The sequence below is a fragment of the Onychomys torridus genome, chromosome 8 (assembly GCF_903995425.1).
Source record: "Onychomys torridus chromosome 8, mOncTor1.1, whole genome shotgun sequence".
NCBI classification, from domain to species: Eukaryota; Metazoa; Chordata; class Mammalia; order Rodentia; family Cricetidae; genus Onychomys; species Onychomys torridus.
This window is the reverse complement of record NC_050450.1, coordinates 55,981,755-55,998,889: the sequence shown is the minus strand read 5'-3', so window position 1 is coordinate 55,998,889 and position 17,135 is coordinate 55,981,755. Positions and strand designations below refer to the sequence as shown.

Sequence of the window (17,135 nt, the reverse complement as noted above, 5' to 3'; positions counted from 1 at the left end):
ATTTTTAAATGTTCAGGATATATTAATGACCAAACCAGAATAAAATTCTTCTCCTAAGGCTCACATTGTAGGAAGAAGGGCAGACAATGATCACGGGCATCCTCTGTAAGTATAGATGTGATATACAGTAGACACGATGGAGCTGGAGATGGAATGGGAAGGTTTGGGGTGAGGGCTACAGCTAGCTGAAAGACGATTCAATGGCAAAGTGATACCTCATTGAAGACTTAAGAGTTGGAGCCCAAAGCAGGTTATGTTCAGGAGAGAGCACACAATAAGCAGTGCCCTGTGCTGGAGAGGAGCATGCCTCCAAGAAGGGGAGATACACACAGATGGAGCTAAGGAGGAAGAGAAATAATATGAGGTGGGGGCAGAGAGGTTTGGAGCCCAGTTCCTACAAGCCTTTTCGGATGGCCACAGAAGGATTCTCACTTATCCTTAGAAAGCCTTTGGAGGATTTTGAGCTGAAGCATGGCAACTGGGCTGCTGTGAGGGCAGTACCATCAGCAGAATTAGCAATAAACCAGGGAAGAAATAAGATTTCTAATTAGGTAGAAAGGGGGATGTAGAAAGTAGGGTCAGATCTGGGATCTATGTGAAAGTGAGTATGAGTAGCTAATGGTTCAGGTAGGGCTACAGGCAGAAAGAGAAAGCAGAGACTAAGGTTCTGGGCTAGGGGATGTCAGGATGGGCTTGTTATCCACTGGGGTGGGGCAGATTTGGAGATAGTGAAGAGATTGGCTGGAGCTTGTTGTTTGAGATGTCAGTTGGGCAGGAGGAAGTACTTCCTGCGTAGGGTGGGCACCGATCAGTTAAATACTGCCAATAGTTACTGTTAGTGTAGGAAGTACAGGGTCTGGACCAGATGTTATAGCAAATTTCCACATCTCATTTGTGGTATCCTAATTGATCCTCCAGGTAGGAGAACCTTCATTGGTGCTTCTAGGGTAGATGTGGCCAAGTGACAACAACTCAATGTGGGCTGAGGGATTTACCCATCATCTGCACACACACACACACACACACACACACACACACACACACACACACACACAATCTTCCTTCACATCACAGAGGATAGGAAGCACTATTGTACCCAGTTCCTGATGAAGATATCAATAAGACTCAGAGATTATAAAGCTGGGTCCAGGACACCGCTCAGAAGTCAGCTTATCAAGTATTAGTCCTGAGTCCACCTGCTTTACGCCAATGGCTTTCTCTTCTTCATGGCGCCACCTCTTGGACGTTGGAGAGAGATGCCTCACTGAGCATGCACAGGGGCCCAGGTCAGCTTCTCCCAGCAGACTGTACCTTACAGTCATCCGGGCCTTCTAACTTCGGAGACATGTGTAAACACTGTGGGACATTAGAGGATCATGGTTAGTTACAAAACCCAGACGCTTGCTTCCATGTTGTTCTTTCCATCCCAAATAAACAATGGGAATGCAAATGAGCCCCCAAACGGAGAACTGAAAACCTGTCTTCCCTGGGATTTTCCACAGCTTCTTAGCTAAGGGTGAGGACCTTCCAGCATGCTCAGGGAACGGGCTGTGTGTTTTGACCTTTCCTCTAGAGCCTTGTTTACTTTCAGAGAGCCCAGGAAGGGCCTACAGACACTGCTTGGCTCAGGGGACTTGGCAGACGCGAGAGAACACCACCGCTATTTGGCAGGATGACTCGGAATGTGCAGAGAACCACAGCTTCAAACAAAACGTGAGTTTACCGGTTTGCTGCTAAAACACCTGGGACCAGAACTTGGGACACCCTTGGGGATGGTCAGCTTTGGGGTACATACACAGGACATTCCACAAGCTCATCCGCTCTGGATTCCACTAGGAAACGTCTACAATCACCTAAACAGCAACTCCCCATGGCAGCCACATGAAACATGATATCTTAAGGGGACGCTTCTGGAAGAGCCCATATCCAGTGGCATCCGAGGACTTGTATGCCTAGAGGGAGGCAGCACAGCATACGTTTCTGGGGCCAGACTCATCATGTATCCAGCTTCTTCCGTTACTGCCTGTGAACTTACACCATTTATTTCATTCTTGGTGACTCTGCTTCCTACATCATCCCTAGGGGATCATATTTGCTGCATGGGATCATCGTGAGACTTTGGGCAGTCAAGAGACATAAATTTCACAGGGAAGTCCTGGCGTGTGGTTAGCAAGCTCTAAGTGGGAGTTTTGCTCTATCACTAGGACCCAGAATCCAGAGAACGAACCGCTCAGCTTGTCATCCCTGCAGCTCAGCAAATGCAGATTAAATGAGCAAGTCACCTTCTAGACTTCCTCCACATCTTTTCTCCTTCTGTCCCTTTCTCCCTGTCCTCTTTCTTCTTGTCTCCTCAGCAGGGTCTCACTTTGAAGTCTCGTTGGCTCCAAACCGGTGATCTTGCTGCCTCAGCCTCCCGAGTGCTGTGATTACAGGTATGGCTGGCAATGCCCAGTTCTACCCATTTTTCTTCTGAGACAGGATAGGAAGGCAGGGGGAGTCTTGGGGACATGAGAAGTGGGGAAAAGAAGCTCCTCTCTCTGGAATTTGGTGGAAGCCTTTGCCAGCAGTGGGAGCAATAATTCCAGCACAAACGACAGCCCTTCTTCCTTGCTAGCCAGGAACCTGCAATTTAAAAAAAAAAAAAAAAAATCTCACCAGAAACCTCAGGTTCAGGGAAAGAACAGCTACTAAACTCCTCCTGTAACCTTAGGAGCCTCTGATTTTATTTGATCAGATTATAATTCCACAAAAGGTGTCTCTGGGGCCATCTCATGTATCTCTCTGATCAAAAGAGGGGGTAGGATGTGAGGATTCTTTACAACCTTTTGAGATGTAGCTTAAGAGTCACCAACAGGGTGTACAAAGCTAAGTCAACTAAGTGCTCACTCCTTGAGAGCCTGTGCCCACTCTGGGGTGTGTCTTCCTCTGAGCACCTCTGTGGTAACCCTTGTGCTTAGGCCTGTATTAAAATATCTCTGATGAAACCCCCAGCCCTGCTGCACTGTATTGGCTAGTTCTGGAATTCCTCTCGTCATCAAAGCCCCGAGTCCTGGTTTGGAGCTAACTGAGATCCCTAGAAGCTTTAGGGAACTCCTTAAGCTAATGAGAGTGACCGTGTGGAGCTGTGTCTCTGTGTCCTCAACGCTAACACTTCCAGCACTGGGTTCTGAAGCTCTCTTCAGAGCATACCTTCTCTACTTTCTCATTGAGCTCCCTGTCTCTTCCTAAAGCTACTGGTTTGTCCAAATCCTGCTGACTTGTCATGTGTAAAGGGGAAGCATAGGAGAGAGGAAGAGATGTTGGGGAATTAGACAGATGTGTAAGGCATCTCTCCCCTACCCCTTTCTGTCATGTCATACACAGTAATGAAACACTTCCTACACGCCAGGTTTTGGTAGCAGACATAGAAAATCGGCCAGGCACAGAGACTGATTTTTAAGAAGCTTGAAACCTTGTGGGTTATTACAGGCAGAGTGAGTAATTACAGGCATTACAGGCTGGGACAAAAGTATAGGATGCTCAGAGCCACAGCAAAGGGCCGCTGATGCAGTCTCAGGGTAAGGAAGGCTGCCCAGTCTGAGACTGAGGGTGAGAAGGAACTTGCCACAGGAAGGAGGAGAGCAAGAATGTCCTTGGCAGAAGGAAAAGCACACACTCAGGGTCAAAGAGTGGGTGGACTGTCACTTCTGGGGAGAGATGGGAAAGTCTAAGGGAAGTCACTCTTGGCAGCATGGCCCTTAGCTTGCTGGTCACTGCCTGGGCTGTCTTCCCCCGATCCACTGTGGCTGGCTATCCCTCATCATCATGGTTCACCTCCATGTCTCCTTTTAAGAGGTGACTTGGAGTGTTTCTGTGTAGAGAGGAAGAAGACACAGTGGGTCTGGAGACCTCTAGGGAGGTGAGAAGGCAAAGCCTGCCTGTACTGCTGGGAAGATTTATGGTGTTCTAGATTGAAGTACAGAGGCTATAGCTTAGAATAGGTGCTGACAGGATCTCTGTGCAGGTTGGAGAGTGGTAGGACTGGCCAGGCTGGAGACAGGAAGAGGGTGATGAGCCAGGAGTCTTATTTCCTGTTTTGAGCCGGTAGAACTCTGTGTTCCCTATACAGTTTTACTGTGTGACAGGTCCCGTCTCTTAAAGGGATTAAAGTGACACATGAGGTTTATCTCAAGACTACCTGGCTTATACCATAATGTCTAAGTTATGCTAATTTCATACTTCGAATGAAGCCCATAATATCTATTTCTTATCTTCTTTCTTTGTGATGCAAACTGATTGAGAACAGTCAAACTGTCACCATCATATTAGATACCATTCCCAAATGCATAATGCATAAAATCCTAGCAAAATGGTATGCAAAATGGGATTTATGTACAGTAGACACTTAATATATGCTGAACGGAAGACTTGATGAATTCTGAGTCAATGGGTCTATAGTGAGGTCTAGATCTCAATACTGACGCTAGATTTCCTCGGGTAATTCTTGTGTGCAGTCAGATGCACTGGCAGATGTAAACCGCACTTTGGTCTGCTTGGCAGTGTCCCCAAGCCAGTGAGTAGGAAAACATGAAGTGGAGATTTGTCTCTCAAAAAGTGAGCACAGTAAGGGTATATGCCTGTGACTGCAGCCCTTGGAAGGCTTAAGCAGGATGGCCTTGAGTTCCGAAGCTACTCTCTCACCTAGACACCCCATCTCAAAAATAATATTCCCCTGCAGAGAGAGGGGGTGGACAGAGGATACTGCTTCCTTCTGCAAGTTGTATTTCCAAGAATTCAAATACTTAAAAACAAAAAGCTTCTGGCCATGTTTACCTGTGTTTCACAGAGTGGGCCAAAATTACTCCCAAAAAAGGGCAGTGTTAGTCAACCTTTGCCCTTCAGAGTTTTGGCAAGTGAACTATGTTATGTTCAGCTAACAGCACACTGAGAATCCTTATGTACGCTAAGTGCATTTCTTACCTCTGTGTCTGTGGTATCCACGAGTAAGCGAACACTATGTTCAGAGTCGTCTGTGTATGGATTTCTGTTTAATAGTATGGGAGTCAGTTCTTATCTTACTTCAGACTGTTTTTTTACTCTTATATAGAGTGCTTTCTATTTCTAAATATAGAATTTAATTGTTATACATTTATCAACTATAAAATTGCATAGGGCATAATCTAAAGTATTTTTTGTATTTGTGTGTGTGTGTGTGTGTGTGTGTGTGTGTTATGGCACACACTTGTATGGAGATCAGAGGACAACTTGTGGAAATCAGTTCTCCACTTTCCCTATGTGAGTCCCTGAGATCAGACTTGGAGGCAAGTGCCTTTATGTGTGGGGCCGTCTTTCTGGCCAAGGGTAAAATTGTAATATATGGTTGTGATGGTTAAGCCTGGTTGTCACTCAACTGGATTGAGATCTCCTAGGAAGTTCGTCAAGCATACCTCCAGGATGTGTGTGAGGGTGTCAGAATGGACTAATAAAAGGAGGAGGACACACCCTGAGTTCGGGCTCTGCCATCCCACAGGCTGGGAGTCCAGGTGGGATAAAAGTGGAGAGGAAGGGGAAGAGGAGAGAGTGTAGGATTTGCTCACCACCTTTCCAGCTATCCTGATATGAGCTGCCCCACCCCCTCACATCCTCCCTACCACAAGATCAGCCATTCCTCCTTCCAATTGTTTATTATAGACATTGTTACAACCACAAAACTCTAACACAGGAATGTTTCACTGTAGAGATACATTTAAATTATTAATATAATTTAACATGTGAAAAGCTGACTGTAACTTTCTGGCATTTTACCTTGAAATATTCAAACATATACAATTGTTAAGGGAATAATAAAATATCTACCACCTAGACCCCAATGTATTCACATTTGGTCATAACAGCTCTCACTATCTTTCTGCAAAGCTGGAAAATGCCTCTCAGACACTGTGAGATTTCACCCCTAACTATTCATCAGACACCACCTCATATTAAGGGAGTTATTTACACTGCTGTGATTCCAACCATGTAAAATTAACAAACACCATTGGCAGAAGCTTCTGTGACAGCCTGGAATATGCAGCAGAAAAACAGAGACTCTGTCCCAAACAAGGAGAAAGGCAACACCCAAAGTCATCTTCTGACCTTCACTCTTGTGCCAGGGATTCTCCCATCTCCTCCCATCTCCTGCTCAGTAGGCAAAGAGCTTACATGAGGACCAGGGTTCAGATTCCCAGCAGTATATAAGTTTGAGCCAGGCATACTGGTGCATGTCTTTAACCTCATCACTCAGGAGGAAGAGTCAGGTGACCTCTGTAAGTTCTAGGCCCATGTGGTCTGTATTGTGAGTTCCAGGCCAGCCAGGGCAACACAGTGAGACCCTATCTTTTAAAAAAAAATGAGTTTGAGGACATACATCTATCACCCCAGGACTGCGTCGGTAAAGACAGGGTTTTTGTTGTTGCTTTTGTTTTTTGACTCATTGGTCAGCCAGCCTAGCCATTTGAGTAGCTCTAGCCTCTGTGAGAGATCAACCTTGCTTCAGAAAGTAAGTCAGAGAGTGTTTGAGGAAGACATCCAACATCAGAATCAGGCCTCCACAGGTGCTGGGGAATGCACTTTAGTTCATATAACACACATGAGTATGCTCACACATGTACAGAACAAAATAAAATAAAAATAATAATAACAGTAATAATAATAATAGTAATGCAATTGGTGTCCCAATTTGTGAAACAGTCCCAAGTGCTGTGATTATACAAGCTGTCACAAACAGAGAGGTATTTAGGAAAGACTTTAAAAAAAATTATGTGTATATTTGTGGGTCTGTGTGTGCATGAGTGCAGGTGCCTATGGAGGCTAGAGGCATCAGATCTTCCTTGTCCCCAAGCTGGAGTTATAGGAGGTTCTGAGCCTCCTGATGTGGGTGCTGGGAATTGAACTCAGATCCTTTAAGGAGAGGCAGATCTCTCTCTGTGAGTTTGAGGCCAGCCTGGTCTACAGAGTGAGATCCAGGACAGGTACCAAAACTACAAGGAGAAACCCTGTCTCAAAACAAACAAACAAACAAACAAAAAACAAAAACAAACCAAAACAACAACAACAACAACAGAAAACCACAGTAAAAAGTTTTGCATCTATATTACCAAACATATCATGTGGACATTTTGGTCCACACAGAGGAATATAGATCACTAGAAATAGCATAAGCAAGAGATAATTTCCTTATCATATTTCAAAAGATGGAGCACTAGTTAAAGTAAATGTAGAATGATGTATCAGGAGCCTATGGGATGTGTTGTAGTAAATGGATGGAGGGCAGTAATAGCAAAATGGCCAGGATGAAGGATATGCCAGTATACAATGGCAATGTTTTTAAATTATGCATCAAATGATCAAATATTATTTCATGGTAGACTCCAATAAAAAAAGCAGCCACTGAAAATTGGAAGAAGGCACACTAAATCACAGAAAGAGGATAAAGGCACAGTCAATTCAAAATAAGACAGAAAAAGAAGAGGATAAAGAAAATATGAGATAAAGAGAAAGGCCAATTGATTTAAACCCATAAATAACAGCATTAAACATAAATGATCTAAACATCCCAAGCAGGTAGATTTTAGTTTGCGTTAAAAAAAATGCAAAAGTGGGTGAGATGGTATCTCTAAGACAGTCACTTCAAATACAAATGTTCAGGGCAAAAATTTAAAAGATACGACAAAAAGTTGTCTGTGTTATTGCTGTCATAAAACACCATGACCAAGGCAACTCACAGAAGGTAACATTTAGTTTGGGGCTTATGGTTTCAGAAGGTGAGAGTCCATGGTGGTGGAGCAAAGGCATGGTGCAGGAAGAGCTGAGAGCTCTCATCCTCATCTGCAAATCGCTAGTAGAAAGAGAAAGAGATTGGGGATGGATTGAGCCTTTTGATCTTAAAGCCCACCCCAGAGACATACCTCATCCAACAAGGCCACACTCCCTAATCCTTCTCAAATAGTTCCATTACTGGCCCAAGTAATCAAACATGTGAGCCTATGAGGACCATTCTTGTTCAAGCCATCACAACTAAAAACCAATACTAATTAGAAGGAAGGGAGATTGTTACATTGATATCAGACGAAGCAGATTTCAGGGTAATGGATATCAACAGGATATAGAGTACCACTTCAACTGCTGCAGTGGTACACATCTCAACATTTGGAAGATAGAGGCACGTGGGCCTCTGTGAGCTCAAGGCCAACCTGGTCTACATAGTAAGACCCTGCCTCTAAATATAAATAAATAAATAAATAAATAAATAAATAAATAAATACATACATACATACATACATACATACATACATACATACATATATACATAAATAAATACATACATAAATAAATACATAATAACATAGTAGTGAGGTAAATTCACCAGGAGAATACATACAATAGTAATGATGATGATGATGATGATGATGATGATGATAATAATAATAATAATAATAACAACAACAACAACAGCCACCACCTGTTAACAGGCTCTCAAAACTTGTGAAACAAAACCTGATTAAATTTCAAAGAAAAGGAGAGAAAAAATACTGCAAATTCTATAAAGCTTCCCAGAATGTTGAAGAAACAGCACTTGTTAAATCAGTCTACGAGACAACCATCACACAGATATCTCCAGACCTGACAAAGACAAAACATTCTTTATGGGCATAGACAAGCTATGACCAAATTAAACCAAACAGTATGTGTAAAGAAATGAGTGTCATGACTGAGTGCAATTAAACCATTGATTTAACATCTAAAAACTGACAATTTATCATATTAACAAACCACAAAAGGTCTTCACCACAACTGACCATGGTAGCCTTTGTTAGGATTCAATTCCTTCTGATATAGTGACTCCCGGTGAAGGAGTGCTGGGCTGAGTCCAGTCATGGGGTGAGACTCAGGTGGGTTCTTACTTATGGGGGCTTTGTGGCCTCTGAAGTGTGCCACAGGCAGTTTGGGTTGCCTATTAGGGTACCAACAAAGTTGGGAAGGAAAGGTCTATAAACAGGCTTGGGACTCAGTGTTGTCTTGGTTTGTGCCTGGCCTCTGGTGGCTCTGGGCATGGAGCTGGGGTGAAGGTGGGGTTGCAGACTGCATCCTGGTGGTCATGTCTGCTCTTCCTGTGTCTAGGTGGATCACTATGCCTTGCTGTCCACCTTGCAGCTGATGTACACCGTGGGCTACTCCCTCTCTCTCATCTCCCTCTTCCTGGCTCTTACACTCTTCTTGTTTCTTCGGTGAGTAGAACCACAGCATGTGGTCAGATACATGTCCTGTAACTTGCTCAGTGGCTATCACTAGGAGGCAGAAGAAGAGTCTGCTGGATGGTGTCATGGATCGTCAGAGCTGGAAGCTTGAGGTGAATTCATTCTGTTTTCAGATGAGAGGACAGAAAGTTCCAGTGAGGGGCATTGAGTCCCTATTGGTGGGAAAGGCAGTTGGACACACAGACAGAACTTGATGTAGGACTCCTGAGTCTTTGCCTAAGTTCCTGATCACACCCTTTACCACCACAGCCCAGGCAAACCACAGTCCCACCAGCACCATTGTTTGTACACAAGACCCTCCTTCCCCCCAGAAAAGTCATGGTAGCCCAAGGGTTTGAATGAGGCCTGTGGATGCCAGCCAGCGGTCAGCCACTTTATTGCCCCTCTTCATCTGATTTCAGATGAATTCTAATTCTAGAAGGTTACTGCTAGTTGTCGTATTTTATAAGTGAGTTAACTAAACTCTGGAAAGGTGAAATGACTTGCCTAGGACCACACAACCTATCAGTCTGTTGCACTGTTTGAAACTCCAAAGCCCCAGTGCATTTTACTGATCTATACTTTAGGTGTCTCCTAAGTGAGACAATTATGAATCCACCAGGAAGTCCTCCAAGGAGGTTCTTCAGTCTGAGGCACTGGTCAGTCTAGCATGGCAGATGGGCATTCAGTACCGGTGCAGGAGGCCTGTATGAAGACCTGGAGATATGGGAGGTGGAGTGTCCCACCTGGGCTCACCTGGTTCTAGAACTGACCTCATTTGTCTCCCTCATGACCTTCTGTGGGTCCAGGAGCGGCCATGATATCTACCTACCGGAGAACACTCTTGAGTTTTGGGAAGTTCCACCTCCAGTACCCACTGACTATACACTAACCCCTTTCTCCATGCACTTTCCCAAAGTGCCCAGCCTGAGCCAGCAGAATATAACTACCTGGTCCAGCAGGAGGTGAATTCATCAGGGCTTGGCTTGACAAGTGTCTGTTTTGCTTGACACTCCTTCTCCCTCCCCCCCCCCCTACCCCACCCCACCCGTCTAGCCAGGGAAAAGCATGCATACATCATAAAATGCAAGGACCCACCTCCATTTGGAAGTTGCCAAGGTAACAACAGGAAGAGAGGCAGCAGCATGGGGTAGGTGCTGCATCAAAAGCACAGAGGTGGAAAGACAGACTGAGGATGCACAGTGGCACTACAATCTGAGTAACAGAGAGCTAGGGGGAGACCCCAGGCAAAAATGATTGAAGATGACATTTTTTTCTGGACACCTATTACATGATTTTATATGAGTTAATGGTGTGATCTTCCCCTGGCCTCTGAGATAATGTTCTAATTCTCAGAGACAGCTGAGCCCTGGTGAGCCAGATCCTGGTCTCTGCATTTCTAGGCCTGAATTCAGCTCCACCATCTGGTGACTTCCACCATTTGCAAAATCATCACTCACTGCCCAGGGAGTCTGCCATTTGCAAAATCAGCGTTATAAAAGTGCCTGCTCCTCCAGTGGCAGCCAGAGGTGAAGGTGCCATAGGCAAACACATGAGCTGACATGGCAAACATGTTATCTAGGGAGCAACTTACTGCCCCATTTTACAGATGGGGAGGGTAAGGCACAGAGAAGTAAGATCATCTAGACCAGCAGGCGGCAAGGTCTGCACTTCCAGCGATTCTTTCCTGAGGGAAGACACTTGGTGTTCTTTTGTGCAGAAAGCTGCACTGCACACGCAATTACATCCACATGAACTTGTTTGCTTCGTTCATCCTGAGAGCACTGGCCGTCTTGGTGAAAGACATCATCTTCCACAACTCTTACTCCAAGAGGCCTGACAATGAGAGCGGATGGATGTCATATGTGTCAGAGGTAATTCCCTCCCCCCGGATGGGGCAGAGCTGTGGATGGGGGTGTGTGGATTGGCGAGGAAGACAGATAAAGGGTCTTAAAGCCTCTCAAAACAACCTCCCTAGATTGGGTCGGGTAAATGGATCTAGAGGCTGATGGGCTCGCCATAGTGACCTGCAAGCAAAAGACTAGATCAATCCTTTGTTGAGACAGACTGACTGTGTAACCCAGGCTGATCCTCCCGCTTCTGCCTCCCGAGTGCTGGCATTACAGGTGGGTGGCCCTGTCCTAGTGGGTTTTAGGTTATGGGGGATGGGGAGATGGCTTTTAGTGGCTAAAGGACTTGCTGTGCTAGTCAGAGAACTGGAACAAGCTGGCTAAGCTAGGCTAGCCCGATCAGCAAGCTCTAGGTCCAAGTGAGAGACTGCTCCAATATATAAAGTGTAGCACAATCAAAGAAGATTGCTAGTGTCAACCTCTCACCTCTACACACACACACACACACACACACACACACACACACACACACATACATGACCCCTTACACACACATGAATCTACACATTTGAAAATGCACACACACACACATACACATGCATACCACACACACACATGTTATAGAGTCATAGATTGATCATGAGTCTTTCTTACTACATTGATTTATTTGTGGGTACAGAAGGGCATACTGAGTCAAAGCAGTAGTTGATTCTTATCTCCCACCATGTGGGTCCCAGGGTTCAAACTCAGGTGGTCAGGATTAGTGGCAAGCACCTTTACCTGCTGAGCCAGCTCACTGGGCCCTTACTCATGGATCTCATATTCAAAATTTCCATTTTTTTCTATTGTCTGTATACATTTCATGCAATCTTTCAAGTTCCTTGGCATAATATTGCTCATGACCTTCTCTGTGGCTTTTCTTCAAGTCTGTGGAGCCTGTCATTGTGTTTTCAGTTTCGATTATTCACATCTTTGCTGTTTTACTTTCACACCTGCATACTTGTAGTTAGACGTTTCTCAATTCTTTTGGATTTTTCCAAGAACGAACTCTTGGCATTATTGAGCCTTTAGTTTATCTTCTCATTCGAATCCATTTCCTCTTTTATTCCTTCCTCCCATGGAATTTCTTTGGGTTGAGTCTGCCATTATTTTTTTTTCTAACTTTTCTCACAAGAACTTATGGTAACTGATCTTCAATCCTCTCTTTTCAGGTAATTCCACTCAAGGGCGGAAGTTTCAATCTAGGCTTGATATTGGTTGCATAATACAAAATTTGGCACAACATATATATATATTTTTTAACATTAAGTTCAAAGCCGGGTGGTGGTGGTGCATGCCTGTAATTCCAGCACTTGGGAGGCAGAGGCAGGCGGATCTCTGTGAGTTCAAGGCCAGCCTGGGCTACAGAGCAAGATCCAGGAAAGGCGCAAAGCTACACAGAGAAACCCTGTCTCGAAAAACCAAAAAACAAAAACCAAAAAACAAACATTAAGTTCAAGAAACACTACATGTTTGTTATTGGACCTAAGAACTCCATGTGATGATTTTTAGTCATGTGAAGATTTATTTAGTTATTGTAGTTCCTAGCCTAGTTAAACCAAGGTTAGAGAACTGATCCTTCCATGAGTTCATCTGGGCTGTTGCTGATGGTGAACTCTCTCTGTTTTGTGTCCTTTCTCCTCACTCCTTCCCTCCCTCTTTCCCCCCATCTCTCTCTTCCCCCTCCTTCCTTCCCTCTCCCTCCCTCCCTCCTTTTTTCCTTTTTTTCATTTAATTTTGTTTGCATGTGTGTGTACACGATGCACATGAAGAAGCCCCAAAAAAGCCAGTAAAGGGCATCAAATCCATTGGGGATGGAGTTACACAGACTGTTGTGAGCTGCCACATGAGTGCTTGAAACCAAACCCAGGTCCTCTCTAAGAGCGATAAGTGCTCTTAACCACTGAGCCATCTCTCCAGACCTTGCTTTTTTTTTTTTTTTTTTTTTTTTAAGCCTACATGTGGTTCTTACTTTGCATAAATGAAGTCTTAGGTTCCCTAGGAACCACATAAACAAGGAGCTGTGGCTCACACCTGGAATCCCAGCATGTAGGAAATAGAAGGCAGGAAGATCAAAAGTTCGGGGTCATCCTTGACTACATAACAAGTTCAAGCCTGGCCTAGGATTTATAAGGCCCAGTCTCAAAACAAAAACAAAAGGAAAAAGAAAGCCTAGAATGTCAAGGAAGACACTGATCTTTAAAAGCTCCCTGAAGCCTCCTTGCCAACTTCTTTGAGGTAGTCAGCAAGGGCTCAGGAAAGAGTGGAGAACAGGCATGTGTGTACTTGGTGAGTCCATGCTCATTGGGGTGTTGAGAATGGCAGGACTCACTCAGGTTCTGTCCCTGCAGATATCTGCCTCCTGCCGCTCCATCCAGGTCCTCTTGCACTACTTTGTGGGGGCCAATCACTTGTGGCTGCTGGTGGAAGGACTTTACCTCCATGCTCTACTGGAGCCCACCGTGCTTCCTGAAAGGCGGCTGTGGCCCAGATACCTGGTGGTGGGCTGGGGTGAGTGACGTGACTCCCATCTCCTCTTCCAGGGACCCATCGGAACATGTACATGCATGTGCATACACACATACATACATGCACAAGCACGGACTCTGTATGCCCAATGCACACAAGCAAAAATGGAAAAATCTTTGGCACCAGATGACATTCTTCTTGCCCTCTTTCCAACTGCATTAGACTGCTCACAATGCCATAATAAAATACCTGTGCGGCTTGAGCAGCAGTTTTAGGAGGCTGGGAGTCCAGTGTGCTTGTGTTCTGGTAAGGCGCCTCTTCCTGGGGTGCACAAAATTGCCCTCTTAGCTGTGTCCTCACATGGTGGAGAGAGAGAGAATGAGACCTCCAATCTCTTCATAAGAACACTAATCCCATTGTGAGGACCCCAACTCATAACACCTTCCAAACCTAGTTTCCCCAGATTCCCCATTATCAAATACCACCACAGAGGAGTTTGGGATGACATGATCCACCAGTCTGTGACAATAAGGCTTTTGGAAAACTATCATCATCATCATCATCATCATCATCTTATAAGTATGAGCAGGGTATTCTGATTTGGAACTCTGGTTTCCATAAGCCCTTGGTCAATTAGATGTTACAGGATTCTGAGGAAGTAAATGGACCCTGATATTCCTGATGAAAAATTTGACTGAAGCCCATGGATTTATTCTAAACCTTTTCTCCCCAGGGCCCAGCTTCTCTGACAGTGGATCCATGATTGGTCTTGGGCTACCCAAGCCTCATGAGTTCTCAGAGTCTATGGTTCTATATTTAGTTTTTAACCCTTTGGACGTGTTGTGCTGAGCCCCATCAAGTTGGTGGGAAGCAGGCGGTACTAGACAAGTAACTCTTTTTTTTTTTTTTTAAGCTTGTTTGTTTTTCAAGACAGGGTTTCTCTGTAGCTTTGGAGCCTGTCCTGGACTAGCTCTGTAGACCAGGCTGGCCTCGAACTCACAGAGATCCACCTGCCTCTGCCTCCCAAGCACTGGGATTACAGGTGTGCGCCACCACCGCCCAGACAAGCAACTCTTAACCTCCTTCTCTGTCTTCTACACAGCCTTCCCAATGCTGTTTGTCATTCCCTGGGGTTTCGCCCGTGCACACCTGGAGAATATAGGGTAGGTAATCCACCTGGACAAGCAACCCCCAGATATGCCCAAATATAGGAAATGACATCACATTTCCAAAGAGATCATGCAATTTCTCCTATGTTGTCCTTCTATGGTGTAACAGGAGGGTAGATAAGTAGTCAAAGATCTTGTAGACGCTTATACGTTACACATGTAAATTATCAAATATGCTGTATGGACCAGCTATGGTGCTGGGTGTGTAGATACAGAAGCAGAGTAGATGCTATAGCTTTGTTCATGTGAGAGAAAACAGCATCCTGGATGCACATTGATGGAAGAATCACTGTGCACAATGTGGCACAGCTATATTGAGAAATACAGCTATATTGAGAAATACACACCAAGAAACACAAGTTAGATCTGAATCTCCCAACTTGTAGGAACTGAATCTCAGCAAGTGTTTTAAGCCTATTCCTAAATAATATGTATCACGAGATTGATTTTTCCCTCCAAATAACCATCATCCAGCCTTCATATTTACATATGGATATACATATATATTTCTAAGTATGTAAGTGATATGTGAAATAAGGAAAATCAGTTATTGGGTAAAGTAATAAGGGTCTATAACCCAGGGTTTTTGTTTGCATGCACATGGAGGAAAATGTGGAAGGGTCCATGCAGTACACTCCTAATGCTGAAGAGCAATTTCATGGTAGGAAGTCCAAAGTTCTCTTTTGCCTTCATCTCTCCTCCTAGGAGATGGGTTGGTAGACAGTTGATCCTGAAGGCAGCAAGCATCCTTCTTCCATAGGGCGGGAAGCTTGGACCTTCATCCTCATCTCATGTCTCTCCTACTCCTGATCTTGTCCGTAGGTGCTGGGCAACAAATGGAAATAAGAAAATCTGGTGGATTATCCGAGGACCCATGCTGCTTTGCGTGACAGTAAGGACCATCCCATCCATCCATTTCTTCTCCGGGCTCCACAACTTCAGGAGCATCCCTCTAACCCTCACTTCCCTCCTAACTCCTCAAATCTCTGGTCCATGAGAGGGGGCGTATCAAGTGTGAGCAATTTCTGCTAGGTGAGAAATTAGAAACTTCTTCTAGTTCAGGACCTGAATTTGGGGTAACACTGTAAGCCTCCATCTATCTGGATCTTTAAATGGGGACTTGATGTCAGCTCTCCATCCTGCACTGAAGGGCTGTGACAGGGAAAAGGCTGTCTGTGGTCTTGTGAGACTCCAGAAACCATGGAACTATCACTGTGTGTCTTTTGATTGTTTGCTTGAGACAAGATCTTGCTACATAGTGGAGACAGATCTCCAACTCATGGTAGCCCTCCTGCCTCAGTCTGCCCATCACTGAGATTATAGATATGCGCCACCATGCCTTGCTCAGCTTTTATCTTATTGTCCATTAGCAAGTGGGAGAAGGAAACCAAAGGAACTATTTTCAGAGGAGAAACATGTACAATCAGTGTTAATACAAAATAATCATGGCTAATAGAATAGATAGTACTCCAGACACCTGGAGAAGGACAGACTTGGTTTTTTCATGGTGCAGAATACTTTCAGGGGAAAGAGATGACTGGCCTAGAGGAACATAGATAGCCATTTCAAGTGTGCTTCTTAAACTTTTCCACTTGTGGCCTCTTTTTTTCCAAAGCTTTTTGGTATCCCAACTGTATAGACATATACAATATAGCTACAACCCAAACATCTCCAGACAGTGTATTGGTGAAATTATTTAGGCCACTCCACGTAGTTAAAAGGGAGGTTTATTTTGTGGGGTAACTTACAATGAAGGGGTAGGTTGCAGGGTCTGGCAAAGGTATAGTGCAGTCCGGCGGTGTTCTCTGGAGAACTCTGCTCGGTCTACCTCCAGCGTCCAGGGTCCCGAAACCAAGCGCGCCACCTCTTCCCGATCCTCCACCTTCCGTTTCCTTCTCTGCCCTGCCTTGTGGGCATGACCATTACCGAAGCCTCAGTGGGGGTTGGAACTTCCAGGCCAATGCTGGGATGGCTATCCACTACATCTCCCCCTTTTGTCTAAATAAGAAAGTTCTAACCTAATACAAGACTATATACAGAGATGGTTATCAAATATTGTCCAGGAGTAATGAGGGATAATGACCTAGATAAGTTGGAATTACAATAAGTACAAACAATATGAAGTAAAAAACACATAGTAAAATCCAGGGAAGTCTAGAGCGTGGGTAGGTGGCATGTTACAAAGATCATTCTAAAGAAATCTGCTTTTAAAAACTCCTTGGCATACACATGATTTGACCATTTGACAAAAGCAAGTGAGATCAATATGCTCATTTATTTTCACATAAATAATTAAGTTTTGGCTCAATATTTGATACTGCATTTTCAATGCTTTTCAGAGTTGCTAGACATTT

The 17,135-nt window shown here is 44.5% G+C and overlaps 1 protein-coding gene across 1 annotated transcript in view; it reads left to right on the top strand.

The window, feature by feature from the left end:
• Glp2r (glucagon like peptide 2 receptor) overlaps positions 1–17,135 on the top strand; it is a 52,967-nt gene that overhangs the window by 11,292 nt on the left and 24,540 nt on the right. The window contains exons 4-9 of the mRNA XM_036194820.1: positions 1,592–1,713; positions 9,139–9,245; positions 10,975–11,128; positions 13,495–13,654; positions 14,715–14,775; positions 15,604–15,673. Of these exons, the coding sequence (XP_036050713.1) occupies positions 1,592–1,713; positions 9,139–9,245; positions 10,975–11,128; positions 13,495–13,654; positions 14,715–14,775; positions 15,604–15,673 (674 nt within the window). The remainder of the gene's footprint in view (positions 1–1,591; positions 1,714–9,138; positions 9,246–10,974; positions 11,129–13,494; positions 13,655–14,714; positions 14,776–15,603; positions 15,674–17,135) is intronic.